At 22.0% G+C, this 20560-nt stretch overlaps 1 protein-coding gene across 1 annotated transcript in view; it reads right to left on the bottom strand.

Annotated features, from left to right (window-relative positions):
• Positions 1-10143: 10143 nt before the first annotated feature.
• Positions 10144-20560, bottom strand: part of LOC129616598 (putative uncharacterized protein DDB_G0277255) — a 66716-nt gene continuing 56299 nt past the window's right edge. The window contains exons 2-3 of the mRNA XM_055532232.1: positions 11708-11992; positions 10144-10959 (exon numbers count right to left, since the gene is read on the bottom strand). Coding sequence (XP_055388207.1) covers positions 10163-10959; positions 11708-11992 — 1082 coding nt within the window. The 3' untranslated portion in view covers positions 10144-10162. The remainder of the gene's footprint in view (positions 10960-11707; positions 11993-20560) is intronic.

Below are 20560 nucleotides of genomic sequence, written 5' to 3'. Positions count from 1 at the left end.
TTAACCGAGAAACAAGATTTTTGAGTTGTTTCAATGTTAAAAATTTCCCATTCTATTTTTTTAATTTAATTTGGCCTCATATTTTTTTTATATTATATTGACTTAAATATATTTATATCGTTATTATTGAGGAATTTTTAACATTCGAAAAATATAAGTAAAATGGTGCAATATTATTTTTACGGCTAATTTGATTAATTTAAACTTAAAGGAAATTCAAATAACTAAAATCTCTAAAATGTTATTAAGTTTTTGCTGTAATGTAAAATATCTGGGATTGTTTTAATTAGATAATATATTTTTATTTTTTTTTTCAATTACTTCAAAGTTTTCTGTTTATAAGAACTGGTCAAAAACCTCTCTCATTATTATTAAATGTTCAAAATTGATTACACAAATATTCGTTCCGTGCTCTTCTCAATTCAATTTAATTTATATTCAAATGATTATATACTAGTATATAAAAATATAATCTGCAATCTAAAATAATCTAATAATATAATTTTACAATATGAATAATACAATCTGCATTCTAGATGTATTACAATATAATTTTTAATTGCAAAACAAAATCACTTTAACATTTAAAACGCTAAAGAATATTTAAGTGAATTATTTCTAATCCCACCATTTCCAATGAAAATATATAAATGAAGGATTTATTTGAGAATAAAACAAAAGATAATATGTCCTTATATTAAATTAGACATACATACTTACAAATAGTTAACATTCTAAGGTGATATAAATTTGAAAAAATTCATTCAACAATTTATTTCATTTGAAATTTTTTTTCTAAATTAACAAAATTTATTCAATTTTGTTTAATACAAGAATGTTACACGCGTTTTTTAAGGCATGAAAACAATATCAAATATTTAATTTTAGAAATTCCAATAGAAATTTTCGAACCGATTGTATTCACAATAATGTTAAACAAACCTTTGAAAATTAAGAAATTTATAAAAAATTCATTTAAAAATTATTAAATAATAGTATTGTAATTAATACTTAATTATTATTAAGTGAAAGACAATTAGAAAATCGTAATTATTTTAAATGTGACATAAATTTGATTGATCATTAATAAAAAAATTGAAATTGTTTAATAATTTTGAAATTAGTACAAGCTTGAGTTGAACTAATATTAACTACTGAATAAATTAAATTTCTAGAACAGCATTTTTAGAAACATTAAATATGACAATGCTGCGAATTTTACTTATTACTGATATTATTAAAAATATGTAAGCACTATTATATTATATATAATAATATATTATGCGTACATATAATAATCGTCATTATGTTTTAGCTATCAATGGATCAAACAAGAAAATTTTAAATTGGCGATGTATAACTAAAAGTATAGATGATATAAGAAGTAAATACTTTCGAGATTATTATTATTGTTTTGATGTTTCGAAATTTATATTGGCAGCTCATATTAATAAATTACCATACTTGTTCGAAAAAAAATTATGGTGATGTTATTTGGGAAGCAAAATGAATAAATTGTACTGCAAACTCAATATTTTCAAAAAAAAAAAACTCGATAAATATTGTTAAATTCGAATCATTTATATCAGTTGTAATTAGACTTCTTTAGTTTTCAGCTTGATACATAAAAATTTATGTAGTTTACAATATTTTTAAATTACAAATTTTTTTTTAAATTAATTTTAGTTCACCTTAAGTTTGTAATAGAATTTTTAATATCCGTTGTGAATAAATTTGTGATATTGATATTTTTAGAATAATTTAAAATGAAAAATATGTCGTAACATTATTCTAGAAATTTTGTAGAGTTAAGAATTATGAAAGTTTTTAGAAATTATTTTCTTAACGCATTGTTTTTAAAAGTTTTTAATCTTATTTAATTACAGAACAATATAGAATTATTAAATTTTGTTTTTAATAGTATAAATTTGTAAAATTCGAGAAATTTATAAATACAATTTATTTTCAATTTTGATCTAACATAATATTTTCATTTTAAGTATGTACAGAATCTATAAGAAATTTATAAAAGAGTATGTAAAATAAATCTGTACACTACTGAATATTTTAATTAAGCAAATAGTTTTCCATTTTTTTATTAATTTTATAATAATTGTATCTATCTAAAAAAAACAATTTTATTAAAGTGTTTTATAGTTATGCGTTAAGAAAAGATTTTGAATTTTTAGTTTTCAATTCTTGTAAAAGTGATTTGAAACTAAAGTTTCATAATTGTGATGCTCACTAATCTTGAAAATTGAAATTAAAATATACCATATACCTGTAAGATATGTAAATGTCATTTTAAATAGTAAAAACAAAAAAAATATTAAAAAATAAAATATAAATTACCAAAATTTGAAATTATAACAAAATTTTCATGTATTTACATACAAACATACATAAATACAAGCTGATAAATGAATTATAATTGTATTTTGATGAAAAATATTAGTGGACACTATAAATAACTTTCACTTATATAAAAAATTTAAAATTAATTAAAATTAATTGAATAATTTTATATTATTATTATAAGCATATTAAAATATGTTTTAAATTACATAAAAAAAGTTTTTGTTTTTTAAAATTTAAATTATAGTTTTTTATAATTCTGTAAAACAAAAACAAATAAGAGAAATTCTAATATAAAAAACTTTTTAATTTTATACATTATCACATTGAGTTCGATTTTATCAGCAAGTAACTAAGTAATGGTTAAATCAATTAAATAAATCAATAAATACTTAACTACTGGCAAAGAAGACAAAATTTAAAGTCGAGATAGCTAGTTCCTTTAATTTAAATTAAGGGATTACGCCTTTATGAAAAGTTTGATTTAACGTAAATATTTTCTTGTGTTCACCGATAAGCACGGTCATATATTTTAGAATTGTTTACTGTAGATGGATCAACTCAATGTGTTATATTATTTCATATAAATTTTTTGTTCATTATACTAATATTTTTTATCAAAATTCAATACTTTAAATCAAGTGATAAAACCATCTAAATTTAAAAAATATTTTATGTATTTTATTATATAATTATACAAAATTTTAAAATATCTTTAAAAGATTAGTAATATATCTATACAAAAAATTTAAAAACGGATAAGTAATATTAAATACAATGAATTGAAAATTTAATGAATTTTTGTTTTAACTGTATGTAGTAATCCAACAATCAAAGAATAAGTAGATATTTCATAGAATAAAAATATAATTAAGAAATATGAATTTTGTGAATTATAAATGAAAAAAATAATATACCGGAATAAAAAATATCGGTATCTAAAGTATATTATGTAGTTTCTAAATGTATTTATTGCTAAATACTCGAATTTTTTTGGTATTATACATAAAGTCTCTCTATGTATTCAAAAGAAAGAAAAAAATTCAAAGGCTTTTGCAACTATATTCAAAAATATTGCAAAATAAAATTTTAAATTTTGTATTTCTCAATAATATTGATCTAAATTTATTTATTTTCATATTAACTTTTTTTATTCGAAAAAGAAAACTAATTTTCTGTTTCAAAAAAAAAATATTTATGAATATTTTTATCAATTCCATCTCATTCAAAATTAAATCATAAAAAAAAACACCTGATCTCGGTAAATATTTGAATTTACAAATGAATTTTTTGGAATAGAAATAAAAAATTTTATTAATTATAAAACTATTATTATTTTTTAATATAATTTTCATTTACATACATATTATGGAAATTGTTACATAATTTCGTTAATGCTGAATTTAAATTAAATTGTTATAATATATAAAATATAAAAAAAATATTTTTCTTTTAATAAAATAAATTACTAAAGTGTATACAAAATAATTTTGAATGGTATCTATTTTAATAAATAATATACTAAGAAGGCTACCTTCAAAATTCAGTCCTTTGAAAACAATTAGAATTAAGAAAAAATTCTATAAATTTATGTTATGTGATTGTAACAAAAGTAATATTATTTTTTATTTTAATTCATAAGATTTTTCACTTTTTTTTTTGTATGAAATAGAGGAAATTATTCAAAGTAATAACTAAAATAATCCTTCACAATCCTTTTATGTACTAATATACATACTTCCGATATAATTTTAGATTTAAATATAAATTCTACTTGAAATGTTATTTAAAAAATTAACTTTCTTCTATTATTAAAATTTTAAGTAACTAAGTATCTTTAAAAAAAAAATTTTACTATACAAATTTAAGTTTTTAAAAAAAATGATGATCCTAACTCCTTATAAATGCAAAACTAATTTAAAAGTAAAACAAAATAAAAAATTGAAAAAAAATAAAAAAAAATATATATGAAATTTCAATTTGATTGTAATATAACCAGATATAACATAAATGTTTTTCTTTAAATTACAAGTAGTGTAGAATTTAAATTGACTGATTAGATATTTGAGAGAAAAAAAAAGATAAAATTAAATATTTAAAAAAAAAAATATAATATTAAATTAAAATTTTTGACAAAAACAAAACAGCAAATTATCTACGGTAAAAAAAAAAATGGAGAAAAATAAAAACCTAAAAAATTTAATATAAAAATTTAATTTAATATTTATGGATAAATATATATTATATTTAAATGTTAGTAGAAAAAATTTCTGAATGTTGTATTTATTCTTATAGAGCAGCTTTAATTCATACATTTGCTACCATTTGAAAATCTTACAAGAAACAAAATAAAAGCAGAATATATAACAAACAATTAAGAATAAATTCAACAATTCAAAAACAAGCAACAATGATAACAAACAATTAATGTGACTTCATACAACAATAGATTTTAAAATTCAAGTGAAGCTTAAATTAAGCTTAAAAAAATTAATATTACATAAAATATTCCACTATTTCATATAATTTGCATTATAATTGAAGTATAATTATAATCTGATTAAATAATGTTAAATTTTCAATTGGAATTCCAAAATTGTATAGCTCGTGCATACTCGTACATAAATAATTTTTAAATTAAAATTTTGCCAAAATTAATTTGATTTTTTTTACAAACCCAAATTTTTTAGTTTCTTTTAAGATATATAAAAAAAAAAAATTCAAATAAATTGTATGTATCTTTTCAAGCCAAAATAATTTTTTATATTCAATTTTATTAAAAATTTTATTAAAATTTAATTTTATTATTCTTAAATTTAATTGATTTTAAGCTTAAATTGAATTTTAACAATGAAGTAAATTTAGATAAATTTTAGAATCATAAATAGATTATCAATGTAAATAAAATATTACTAATATTTGCTTTTTATAAAGATACACGCACAATTTTTTAATTTAATTATTATTATTATAAAATTGCATTCTGTGTTTATTCACGGATAATCACTTACATTAAGATTATTAACAAATAAAAATGGAATTTATAACCTTCTTAAGTTAAACTATCATTAATTTTGTGCTGTCGTTATATTCAATATTAAATTATGACTACATTAGCCATAATTTCCTGCTAATTTATATTTTAATAATTCAAAACAAAATTTTTTTTTCTATATAATATGTAATAATAAAATATTTACAATATTATTGTATATTTTTTTTCTCCTGTAAAAAAATTATTATAATTGATACATTTCTTTCAATTTTATGCTGCCACATTTATATTACAATGATAAGCTATCCTGAACAAGTTTCATTATAATGAATTATAATGTATTATAATTAATTATCTATCTTAAATAGAAATTAAATACTAATATTGTTATATTAATGTCATAAATTTCTAAACATATTAAATTCATAATTTAATATTGAAAAATAAAATTATAAATTTGATACAAACGCTAGTATCGTATAATATCCAATCCAATCGAATTTGATGGTTTTAATTGAGCGAAAAATATTTAACTAATTTTTTTCGAGCACTAATTTTTAAATTAATATTTAATAATCAGGAGAGCAATTATACTTACTATTATCAAAGATTAATAAGGAAATTTAATTCCATATAAAACCGATTTTTCAACAAATTTTAGGAAAAGATACATATATATATATATATATATATATATATATATATATAATACGAAATTGATAATATGTTCTCGAAACTAGTATTGGAAAAAAAATTGAGGAATTAACATGATTATACATAGTTGTTTATAATACATTTACTTTTATTTAATTTGAAGATTATTCTTTTCTTGAATTTCGAAATGAAAATTTTTCCGCCCCAAAATTCTTGTCACATTATCATATATACATACATACATTGTTGAATGGTATACATTAATATTAACAAAAAATAATTATTATAAAATGCAAAAATGCAAAAAAAAACATATAGAAAAAATAATATTAAAAATTCAATTGAAGTGTAATTAAAAATTAAAATTGTATTATATGTATTATATATATTTACTTAATTATGCAAATATATATATATGTAATTAAATATACGATTAAATAAGAAAAAGAATGTATGTATATGTACAATAAGAAAAAGAAATATATAACTATATGTATATATATATAAATTTGAAAAATAAAATAATAAAATAATAAATAATTTTTGTGCAAAGAAAAGAAACAACAATTTTTTTATAATTGATTTGTGCAATATATATATATATATATATATATATGTATGTACATATATATTCAAATTAAATTGCTATGCTATTTAGTGAAATAATATAATTAGATATATTTTTGTTTATGGGCCACTTTTGTTTTTTATGAAATTGCAATAAAAATTTAATAAATTTTTTAATTCTGTTTTTGTTTTATAACAATTTAATTTTTGCAATAAAACTATAGTTTAATATTTTATTTTAGAAAAAACATAGATGGAAACTTTAACATTATAAAGTATTTTGTACAAAATTTAATAATTTTTATTTAAAACATCTAAAATTTTAAATATAAAAATTAGAATATGTCATGGAAAAACACATAATTAGAAAATGAAAATTAATTAATATTTCATAAAATAGTTAAAAATTATTATAATTTTAATTTTCTAAATTAATTTAGAAAAACATAAATTATAAGTGTTAATTAACAAAAAAAAAAAAATAAAACAAAAAAAAAATCTGTGTATTTCTGAGATTATGTTTAATCAAATTTAGTTTTATGCTCGTTTTTTAATTGTATATTCATAAGAAGGCTAAACAATTGTTTTTATTATTATTTAATTTTAATTAAAAAAATGTTAGTTTATATTTTATAAAATCTATTAAAATTTCATTATAATTTTAATTTTTTTATAAATTAAAATTATATTATTATAATTTATATTGCTAATACTTACTTTCTTATATACTTATATTAGTTTTCCAATATAATTTCATTGTTTTTTTAAGTTTTTGAAATAAATAAAAAATTATAATAATAATGTATTATATATTATTTATGGAAAATAGTTTAAATAATTAATTAAAAAGAAAATATAAATTAGAGATTTTTTTTATAATATTAAATAGGGTATAAAATTAAAATTAAAATTCAAGAAAAAAAAAATTTAAAAAAAAAAAATGAAGAAAGAAAATTTAAAGAAAAAATATATCTACATATATATACTAAAGTAATTATAAAAATTCAACTGACTAATAAAAATAAAATATGATCAATAAAAATATTTAATTAAAATCGATTAAAAAAAAAATATTGTGATTTATCTAAAATTTTGTTAATTGAATTCTATAATTCACCTGGGTCTTATTTGAATAGATTGGACGAATGGATAATATGCGATTAGGGAGAATACATAGATGTTATTAAAGTAAGTAAGGAAAGTAGTTACTAAAGAACATTTTATAATATACTTACAGTTCTTCTTCACCATTTCACTAAATATGTTTTGGTACAGTCAAGTATTCTCTAGATACATTTGCCTAAACTTTTAATAAATTTGATGAGATAATTTGATTTTTTTACCTGTAAAATATCTTATTTGTACAGTTGATCAAAAGAAATGATAATTAAAATAGTTAATTATTATCACTTTTTAGTTTAAAATGGTACAATAAGCCTTATTCTACTAGAATTCTAGCCTTATTCTCCTGGTGAGGGTGAAAAATTTGCTATTCTACTAGACACGCGTTTCAATAGTTGTCACAGAAAGCATTCATAATATTATTCTGCTAGACGCATTTCTTAAAATTGTCACATTTAGTCGCGTATATTTTGTAGCCGTCACATACATAAAAGTTGCTGAAAAATTCAATATAAAGAAAATGAACAAAATGTAAGTGCAGGAATTTCAAATTTTAGTCGAATTAATGGAAAATTAATTTTCTTAATTTTCTTCATCACTTTTATACTTGCGCTTTTGCTAAAAAAACCAAAAAAATCTTTAAAACATCTTTCTCTAATTTGCTACATATTTCCTGTCACCAGTTTATTTAAAAAAAAGTTTCTAACCTTTTAATATAAAAAAAAATCGAGTCTTGCATTTTATTTGCTTACAACTAAATTTTATTGCATACATTTAGGATGAATATAAAAAATTTGAAATCATTATAATGTAAATGGTATAACTGTTATACTAGACGAATATGACTCACAAAATGTAATTTTTATTTTCGTTACTATAGTTATAAAAATTTTTCAGCTTTTTAGACCAAAATTTAATAATATTGAAGTTAGTTTTGTTTTTTTTTTTTCAATATCTTTATTAATTTTAGTCCAAAATTTCTCATTATTATGTTTTTATACCCTGCACTTCGTGAAGGGTATATTCACTTTGGTTTGTAACCATTTGAAGGAGTCGTCTCCGATACGGACATATATACATATATTATCTTGCTCAGCGTAAAATTCTGTGTCGATTTAGACATGTCCGTCCGTCCATCCCTCCGTCCTTCCGATCGCACGATAACTCAAAAGTTGCTTCTTTTGCGCAAACGACGGCTGCTACATACAACTCCAAAAGATAATTTTAAATATTTGGAAAAATAATATAGTTAGATACACTGAATTTGGTAGTCCAGTGTCCAATTATAGGTCACATATATCCCTGAAGTTTTGTTGGAATGACTTGACAGATTCGGGTAGCTGCCATACAACTCCAAAAGCAAATTTTAATGATTTAAGAAAATAATAGACTTAGATTTATGAAACTTGGCAGTCGTGTGTCCAATATCAGCCTATACATATCTCCGAAGTTTTGATGGAATGGCCTAACAAGTTTGAGTAGCTGCCATGGAACTCTAAAAGCGAATTTAAAATATTCAAAAAAATAATAAAGTCAGATTCATGAAACTTGGCAGTTGTGTGTCCAATTATAGTTCAGACATATCTATGCAGTTTCTAAAGAGTGGTTTGTCAGGTACGAATACTTGATATTTAACAATAAGAGCTAATTCTAGAGATTTCAAAAACAAATTTGAAACTCATATTGCTAACGTGCAGGATATAATTTGGTTGGTTTATACCGACTGAAACGTTTTTACTTGTTTTATTGTTATATTATAATGTTCATTCTACTCATTAGAAGGTATTTTCTATGTCTAACTATTTTCAATGGTCAATAAATCTAACAAAATTTTAAGTGAATAAAAAACGAATGGAAAATAGTTGTTTATGAGTTACGACTTATGTATTCGTCATTCGAGTAAAGTCAATTGGTATACATTTTTTCTACATGAACAAAATTGAAAATACAATCTTGTCTTCCTCTCTTAGACTTCCTTTTGCTTAACCCTTTGAATTGTTTAACACTAATCAGTTCTATTGCATGTGATTCAAAGTTAAAAATATCCTTCCTTACATATATTGTTATATAATAGTATAAATTTAAAGATCAAAATACAAAATTATTTATTTTCAAATATTTATTATATTAATGGCTATGATTATTTACTTGTATTTAGTTACTTTTGAATGTAATTTTCTTATTAATCTAGGTTTTTTTTTTAACAACTCTATTATCACAGAAAACATTAAAATACTTTTTTTCTTCCTTCTTTACATTAATTTAAAATTTATAAAAACAAAATTCTTTTAAAATTGTTTTTTATTATTACCCTAAAATGCATTGTTTCTTTAATTAGATTTATGGAAATAAAAAAATTAAATTAAAAAAAAAATTAATTTAACTAAAATTATTTTATAGGCAATATAGAATTTAGAGAAAAAAAAAATTCTGCTTTACAATATTTAAAATAAATAAAAATTTTTTTTTTTAAATTTTAATAATTAAAATTATTGGAATTATTAATAAATAAATATAAAATTTAATTAAATTGCAATGATTTCGATTTGTATCTGAATTTCGATTATAAATATTTGTTGTTGGAAATAAATCGATTGTTCGTTTTGTTGTTGATTGTTGATTATTATTATTTTCTTGATTATCATAAGTTTTAATTCGAAAAGTTTGCCATGAATTCTCTTTCATATAAATTGAATTATTATTATTATTGGAAGTTGTTGTTGTTGTTGATGTTGTTGGTATTGTTGTCGTTGAACTGTGTGTTGTTGAACTAAATGCTTTTGTTTTGTTGTCTTCATTAATATTTGAATTTATTGTTGTTATATTTCTTACTATTATATTTAATTGTGGTGAATTTATATTTGTTGTTGTTGTTGTTATATTTTTTGTTGGTAATGTTGTTGATATAACTGTTAATATTGTTGATTTTTTTTCATTATGCTCTTTTGCAATACGATTTAAATCAATTGAACCTGAATTACTTACTGTTGTATCAAATGAATTTTCTGATTCAATTTCTTTTATATCTAAATTTTTATCACCAGACATTTCCGAATAATCTTCATCATCGAAATATGGTGATATATATGATGATTTTTCAATAATTAAACTTTTAAATGATGTTTGTGTTCTTGTACTAACTGAATTTGATTTTGTTTCATCATCAATATTACATAGATCATATGAACAATAACAATATGTTACACCATTTGCTGTTTCACAATCATCAATTGGCATTACATCACAAGATCTTGTAACTTTTCCATCTAAAATATATAAAATGAAAAATTATATAGAATATTTGGTCTTAGTAAATTTTTTTATTAATAAATAAACAATAAATAGAATAGAAAATAATTTTTTTCTCTACTGATTGGGTTTCGAATTAAAATGAAATTGATTACAGAAAGCGGCGCTCAACAGGCAATATATTTAACGTAGTCGGAATTCATTTAAATAAGGGTTTAAATATTTCATGTTGGTGTTATTTTTGTCATAAAAAGGCGGTGTTTGAAGATCTGCTAAACTAATATGTCTTCATTTGCTTGATATTTCATTTTGACCAAACCAATTTGTTTTCATTACACCATATTTTTATTTTATATTTGCCAAATATACCAAATTGGTGTATAGTGGTATAATTTCAATTTTACTTTCTTTTTTTTCTATAATTATATAACAATTATTACCTATATTATATATAAAATGGGATTAAGGGCACCTGCTTTAATACTTAATAAATTCTTTTTTCATCTGATAACAAAAAATGTAATCTCTAAAGCTTTAATTGGAAAATATTGTATAATAATTGAGAATAGCATAAAAGAAAAGAATAAAAATTAATTATAATTAAGAATCGCTTTCTATTTCTATATTTTTTTCTCTTCTTCTTCTTTTTATTAACATCAATATTAATATATAAATTTTTAATATTTATTTTATAATTCTATTTACACCTGTACATTTATTATTGTACGTACATAATAGCACTATAGGAATTTTTATAAATCTTACCTTGAATTTGTGTTATACAACCTTGATAATCTTCCGGGCATTTCATTGTGAATTTTTCTAATAATTTCATTTGATCTTGACTAGTTAGTTTTGTTGTTGATTTTATTCCTGTTGTAGTAGTTGTTGTAGTTGATATTCCTATCGTATCATTTCTGAGACGATTTAATTCATCACATGATATTGGATTTAATTGTGGAGTTATATTAAAATTTAATAAAACATTGTCAGGATCACCACATATATAACATTTGAGTGCAACTATTGGACTCTGTAATATATTCAGAACTGAAACAAAACAAAAAAAAATAAATAATTAATAGATGCATAAATTATTATTATACTTTGTGCAGAAATGTATATGAGGAAGGACGATACAAATCAAATTAATAATTTGTTAAATTAAGTTGTAATTTTTATTCTTACTTACATTTCTAGTTTATTATTTTCAATTGCATTTGAGTTTTGAGAGTTTAACAGTATTGAGAGTTAAAATTTTTAAACATAAAAAATTAACGCTAACGTATTAAGCAAAAATTTTTATTGAATTTGTTGTACATACTTATAGATTTTAAGGGAAAAGTTTTCAATGAAGATACAAATGTTATTGCATCCTGTCCTATAATAGCAAAGAGACACTATTTACTATTTCAGTTACCTTTAATCAAATTTTGGAATTTCATTTGGCGATTAAAGTGCTAAGCAAAAAATTTTTGTATATTTATGTACTTATATTAGTCGAAAAAATAATTTATTTTAACCACACATTTGTAGAGAATTTGTTGATTTGTAAAACGGGGGTAACAGTGCACCGTGACAATGTATAAGGACACACCTCCACATCTCAGTGATATGGGGTGGTATGTCCTATACTCTACAGCAATCGCTCGAAACCGGTCGCTCTAAAAGTACTCGAGTAATTTGTGAGGTGCGAAAGATCTTAAATCTGTTGCCGTGAGAGTAAATATTTGTTGAACATAAAGAATAAGACGGAGGGTTCTATGGTAATATAATAAAAAATAAAATAGTACAAGAAAATAAATAGTAGAACATGTGACCCTCTCGCTTACTTTTATCAAAAATGTAAGCATATAGGAATTTGATATCAATCTGTGGCCACATCTTGTTTTTCTTAACACCTTATCGACCGGTAGCCTATTTAACGGCTCTTCGATTCCTTACGCTCATCGACCGGTAGCCTATTTATCGGCTTTTCGTTCGCCAGCGCTTATTGACCGGTAGCCTATTAATCGGCTTTTGGTTATCGACGGTTTTTGTCAGTGGGTTGCTCTTTTTATAACATTTTATAACAAAAGGAATAAGCATAACACAATGCATTAAAATTTAGCCGGTACTGGGAGTAAATTCGGGCGCGACTTAGCCGATACTTACTGAGTGGCAGCCACAACCACAACCGGTGGATAAAGTGTTAATAAGCCGTATGGTTAATTTTACATAAAATTCTACATCGTGTAACATTATTCGCTTAATCAAACCAATGAAGTTTTTTTATTGTTCAGTATCCTTTAAATTCTTGCACTTAAGGGTTAGAAAAAAAGCACGAACATAAAATTTTATTATCTTGCAATTCTTGTTTATTCAAATAATAATTAGTTTACTTAATAATACCTTTAGAGGGAATGAATGAACAACGAGAGTCATAAAAATTGAATCTGTTTTTTATTTAATTAAGTGTCATCATGTTAGTTTTTCAATTGAAATAAGAAAAGTGTATGTTATTATCAATTTTATGTATCTATATCTCAAGGCTTTTTTAAATTTTGCAGTTTATATACGATATTTGGGAATGCAAATTAAAATTTCGTTTAGAGGCATTATAAAAACTTAAAACGATATTAAAATCTGTTATTTTCTATCAATAAATAAAATTTTTTGCTATTTATTATTGTGATTATATAGATAGTATATATGCATCCATTAGCCTTTGTTTTTTAATGATTTGTTAATGAAGAAGAGAAAGATGCAAAAATGTCGAAAGAAGCATTTCACACTTTTATACTTCATTTTGAATGTGACGAATTGATGATCTAATGAAAAAATTTTGTAGGTGATCTGCAATTTGGGTTTCTTGGTAAAAGTTTTTCGAGCAAGTATGGATATATCGCGATTATGAGCATACTCTGATCATAAAAAGGAATTTGAATTTGTAGCTCTGCAATGTTCTATAGCAGTATAAGTAATCTTCAATATTTCAAAACTAATTCTCTAAATGGAAGATTACTATAAGGGTATACTTCCCGTTTAGGGTTTCCAGAATGGGTTTTCTTTACTCATGAAGGTCTAACCAGTGGTAATCTGTATGCGCATTTAGGTACGACACAACCTTCATAATATGCATTTAAATCAGTTAAGCACAGTTAAATCAAAAATGGCGTAAGTCATTTTTTTATGTTTTAAGGTTTTAAATTGCTGTGTGTTTGTTGTCGATTCTTGTTTCACTTTTATTAGTGTATTTTTACATTCATTTATAATTCTTATAGAGTATGTAGAAATTTTCTATGAAAAAGTAAAATTTCTTTATTTTCTCTTATATTTTCAATTTAAATTGATATATAAAATCTAGATAAAATCCATCGACGAATGCATCTTAAACATTTTAATAAAAATAAAAATAAAATATTTTATATTTCTTATACATATGTACATTTGAGTTTGAATATACAGACAGTGTGGATAATTTATTACACTTCAGTGTTCACACAAAATTAATTAATATCACAGTGAATTTTATTGATTTTTTATGTTACTTTAAATTTATGTTTTATATATGAAAAAATTTTGTTGAATTCAAAATTTCATCACTGCATTATACACATATACATACATACAATTAGCATATTATGCATTATTTTGAAATTATTTTTCATATTCATGTTTTAAATTTATTTGAAATCTTTTATAACATAAACGACTTATATAAGCGCTGTTTTCTTTTCAAAGTGGATTAACTACTTTATGTACTTTATCAATTTATATTATATATATATTTATATAATCAACTACTAGAGTCATTAATATTAACATTATGAAAATGTACATTTTTTATGTCTTGTTATACCCACGTTGTATCAGCCAATATATACCTACCTATTATATACATATACCGACTACTAACTATACTAATGCATCTTCCCTATACTTGCTACGTCTATGGCATTATGAGATCAATGAAAAATAATTTATGTGGGCAAAAGAATCAGAATTTTTAACATCTTTATTTTATTATATGATTTCTTATCTTTATTGAATTAAGTTTTGTGTCATTTCAATTTTTGAAAATCAATGAAAATTTCTATATTATAAATTTTGTTCTTATATTTTCCTTACAATTGTAATAAACTAGTAGAGCTATACCTAGAAATAAAAATTGTTTGTCCATTTGAATTTAATTAATATTATGTAAAGGTTATGTTAAAGCAAGATGTTAAAGACACGCAGATTAATGTTTCAAGAGAAATATTAATTTTTCTCTTTCTCTCTCAGTTTAATTTCAAATGAATTGTTCTAAAATTAAAAAAAATTGTGGACCGTCTCGGAGATTAATTTTTTTTATCATTTTTTTGTAATAAAACTTTTATGCAATTTACTTTTTTATTCTATTTTCTAAAATTTTATAAGGAAATTTTCATATAACACTCGCCAAATTACCAGTATAACACTTTTAATTTCGTCAGCCATGTATATACATATATGTAAAAGAGCACATTGCATATTGGGGCGTGAAATTGGGCGATAATACACTGCGACCTAAAAGATTTAATGTGTTGTGCCCCATATAAAAGAGTATACATTTCAAATAAAATCCATTAGTTTATTGGGCCCATCAACTTTTCAAGTTAAATCCATTAAAAAATTTATATATAAGAATTTTAATATAAACTTCAATCCCATTAACGGTGTAAAATTTTATGTTACATATTATAATATAATTATAATTACCTCTATATTAACTGAAATTTTTCACACACTATAAAAAGATCTGTTATCGTTTACAGGTTAAAAGCCTTATACTTATTATTCTATATTTATTAATATACAGTAGAATCGCTATTATGAATAATACCAATTTTTTCCAATTAAAAACTTTTTGTCCACCCGTAGGGAGCATTATGACTTTTAACTTGCCTTTTTTTTTAAAGTTCGGTTTTAGATCCACAAATTATTGATAATAACTAGGGCGGCCATAGTCTACCTAAGTTTTTTCTTTAAATTAAATATTATTAGTGGCAATCAATTTCGAATATTAGTGGGTATATGAGAAACAAATTAACATTTTATTTTATAATATTGCTATATTAAGCTAATATAATATTAAATATAATTTTTATAGTGACCGGACAAGTGATTGAACCCAAAATTTTTCGGTTAAAGGATCGATATCCATAACTATTAGACCACTGGTCAGATTCACTAGTATCGTTATACGCCCGCTTCTTTTTTGTGCTATTAACTATACTGTTATACTTATTAACCATAATTCGGTTATATGAACCAAATTAATTAATTCATTTTATTGCGAGTTCACTGTAATTTTATTAACTTATAGGAAATCTTTATAGCTGAATGCCAGTTATATTTGTAATACATATAACATATAGACATATATGTATACGTATGTGAAGATATCTTTGGAATTGAAGGGATTTAAATGGTTATAATAAATCGTTTCCAGAAAGATATTTAAATAAAAACAGAAATATTGTAAAACTGACCATAAATCTTCCATTTTTATATTGGGTTTTATGTACATACGTACACATACATACAATATACAAATGTATACACAAAGTTTAAAATAAAAATGTTAAGACTTTCAATTTTTATTAAGATATTACCATTTTAAATATTATGATGAATTTTCATTTTAATTTCACTATTTTCATTGGAATTATAATATATATATATATATATATATATATATATGTATATTTTTTTATTACAATTTAATTTATTCACAAATTTATTATCTTCTCTTTATAAAAGAGAGCAGCGCACATTAATTGTATACATACTAATAATATAAAAGTAGAGAAAAATTGTAATAAATTTAAATATAAAAGAAAGAATCGTAAGTATTAAAAATCGATTCGAATTATTCGATTTTTCAAATTAGACTTACATATAGTTATTAAATTATGTATATGTATGTATTTAATTAAATTCCGTATAGGAAAAAATAAATTTTGTGTTTTCCTCATAGTTTTCACATATACGGAGTACATTAAATTGAACTTTTTTTAAGCCTCGTATAAATTAGGTCGTTTATAAAGAAATTTTATAAAAAAAAAAAATTTAAATAACGTAAATTTGTACGGTTTCTATATACACTTAATTTGTATATAGAAAGAGGCTTAAGGGTGCGATGAACGATTCAATCTATTTTACAAGAATAGTTTTTGTCTTTTTATTGTGTTTGAATATTGTGAAAAATTACTTTTAATTAGGTAGTAATTTATAATATAAAAGCCATTTGATTACAATATTCTTTATTTTATTTAAACTATACTAATGTATACATATGTATGTATTTGTTGCATTAAGAACAGTACTTGGATCCTTTTGAATTGTTATACATTGAAATTTTTCGGTAATAATTCAAATATAATAATTAACATTATATTAGTTTGGTTACTTGCCATATGAATGCATTTTAAATATTACTTTGTTTTATAATTGATTACTTTATGACAAATTAGTTTCCATACAATTATTGTAATACGCTGTACCTACCTCATTCTTCTTAGTTTCCAAGTAGCATGAAAATATCGATTTAAAATTTTTATTTTCCTTAAAATTACTAGATTTATTATTCTTTCAATAAGATAAGAACGCTTTATTCCAAGTATTCTTTTTATTTTTTCTCAGTGTGTTATGTGTCAAAATTTGATGACAAATAATGTGAGCTTAATTCAATATAATTGAATTTTGATCTTGATATTTATTAGATCTAAAACTTATAATATCTCATAGGATTGTTGATGTTTGTATACTTGTAGAAATACATACATACATACTTAGTTGTAAAATATATATGTATGTCTGTATGAAATCATTTACTAGAAGTATTCACTTCCTAGAAAATGATTTCATACTTCACACGTTTAATTTAAAAACTAGGAGTATACATGTACATATACCTACATTACATACGTATACATATTATGTTGAAACTGAGAAGAAGGGGAATTAATTGTGACAGTTAAAATCATGTTCTTGCTCTCTCTCTCTCTCTCTCTGTTTAGAGTTATTTCTACTCTAAATGCAATCGAATTTGTAATATTTATACTCCTGTATTCATCTGTTTAACTTGTTAATATAATTTTCAATAATTTTCATAAGAAGTCGTAGCATAATATTAACATACATATGTTCATACATTATATTCGTTATCCGAACTTTAACAGTTTCTGCTTTGCATTACCATGTGAACTATTAAATGACTTTGAATTCAATATATTAGACAAAATTTTGTACTAAATATGAAAAAAATTAATAAGAATTAATGAAATTTTTTAATTCTTGAATTTTGATTTGTTTCTCTGAGCTTAAAATATTTGACAATAAATTCAATGTGCCTTAATATCAAAGCTTATTTCTCTAATTTATATTATATATTGCAAAAAAAAAAAATTATTCGCCCTCTCTAATCTCTCTAATCCAATAATTTCTTACCTAATTTCGTTTACTTTTTAAGTTTCTATACCTATATAGTATGTACATAGGTATAGTGTTTGTTTAAAAGTAATAGACATTAAAGGACTTTACTGACATTAAAGGTTACCAAGTGAATATATTCACGTTATGTGTGTAAATAAATATTTACATACATACATATGCACGTTCATATATCATTGTTGCTTGAATATTTTGAAAGGGTAAACATCAAAAGAAATTTAATACACTGATGTGAACAGCTTATTCTACACTCTTTAATATTTCTTATTTAAATAAAATGATGTTTATTAGCATTTTTATTTTAAAATTTCATTACGAAAACAAAAAAAAACGTTTTTTGGCGCCCCTATAAACCTTTAATATTTCTATATACATACACATGTACGTAATGTGCAAAGAGAATTTGGTGATTCACAATAAAAATAAAATTAAAAAGTGGAGGTCCCTTTAGCAAAAATTTAAAAATTTTTTTATTGTAATGTGTCAAAAATGATGTAATAAGATATAATAAAAGTTGACAACAAAAATACCAATTTGGCCCATACATCATTAATTCTTTTTATAGAACCGATTCATATAACATTCATACACATAGAAATACATAACGTTATACTTAATTTCTTAAAATGGGTTTACATATTTTGTATTGAAATATTCGATCTTTTTGTTTCCCATTATAAATTGCCTTCTGGGCGATAACAAAGAAGACTTGCATTAAGTTACATAATTTATTTCAGTTCGGGTTTTGTCATTTTGTAATTTAATTAAACATAAAAGGTAATAAATTTATATTTTTATATTTTTTGTTTTCTTTTTGAAGATTTTTATGATTAGTATATATAAAAGTAATTAAGATAAATACCCAGGGTGCCATATTATTTAAAATGTGACCAAAAGAAGAACAAAATGAAGTTTTCTTATAACAAAAGAAACAATTTGTAAATGGTTTTAATTGTTATACTAAATTCATGGGTCATTTATTAAAAAAATTATTGCATTTTGATTTAAATGAAAATTATGTAAGCAGCTTATAATTTTGTTTACACAGATAATCCTTCAAAATCCCTATAGATGTTGAACAAAAAAAGAAAAAATAAAAAAAATTATTTATGGATTTTAATTAAATTGTTATAAGAATTGTTATGAATAATTTATTAAGATAATGAACAAGGTGGTATGGTAATTGATTTAAGCCACTATCTTTAGCTTGATATTTTTATAGTATTAAAATTTAAAGAGATTTATAAATCTTTTTGTAAGATTTATCAACTTAAAGAGTACTATGTATGACATTAGAGTTGAATTTACATATGCTAAATTGACATTGAATGCCATTGGAATTGGAAAAAAATTCTTATTAAAAACTCTTAACGCATAAATTTTTTAATAGGATAATTGCTTCGAAAAAAGTTCGGTCAGTAGCAAAATTACTAAATTGGCAATAAAGGTAAATTTTAAATTCCAGAAATCATTGTTATTCTACTGCAATCTGTTATATTCACAGATGTGACTTCTTATTAATTTTACATTATTTTATTATTTAATTAATTAATTATTATATTTTTTTTCTGATTCAATTAAATAATTTCAATTTATTGGCACTCAAGTTAAACGTTTTAATAATAAAAATTTAAAAAAAATTCATTAAAATAATTCGAATCAATTTAGTTAAAAACCAAACTGTTATAATAATTTTACTGACATTAATATTCATTATATGTACAATTTTAATTCCAAGACATCCAATGAAATTTGCGGGTTAAAGCGATATGATAATAAAAATCACTTTTTTTCTCTGAAAAAAAAAATACTTTTATTCTGTTTACCACATAGTTTTCAGAATCACAACTTATTCTCGCCTATGTAAAAAAAAACAAAATATAAAGGACATTTTAATAAAAATTAATGCAATTTTGTAAAATTTGGTAAATTGGAAAATCATCTGCTTGTTTTTTTTTAAAACATAAAATATGCTTTTGTTTTACATTTTAACGTTATTATAATTGCCGAACTTGCTATTTAGGTACAAAAACTTCGAAATTAGCTCAAAAAAATCTGATGTGTTCAGCACAAAACCGACCGTAATGTGTATTGTCTGTTTAATTGTTAAGGGCAAGTATAATTAGTGAACAAACTAGGTTACTGTTACAACTTATAACA

Source organism: Condylostylus longicornis, unplaced genomic scaffold, assembly GCF_029603195.1.
Source record: "Condylostylus longicornis isolate FDR11 unplaced genomic scaffold, ASM2960319v2 ptg000244l, whole genome shotgun sequence".
NCBI classification, from domain to species: domain Eukaryota; kingdom Metazoa; phylum Arthropoda; class Insecta; order Diptera; family Dolichopodidae; genus Condylostylus; species Condylostylus longicornis.
This window is presented reverse-complemented; position numbering and strand designations above follow the sequence as displayed.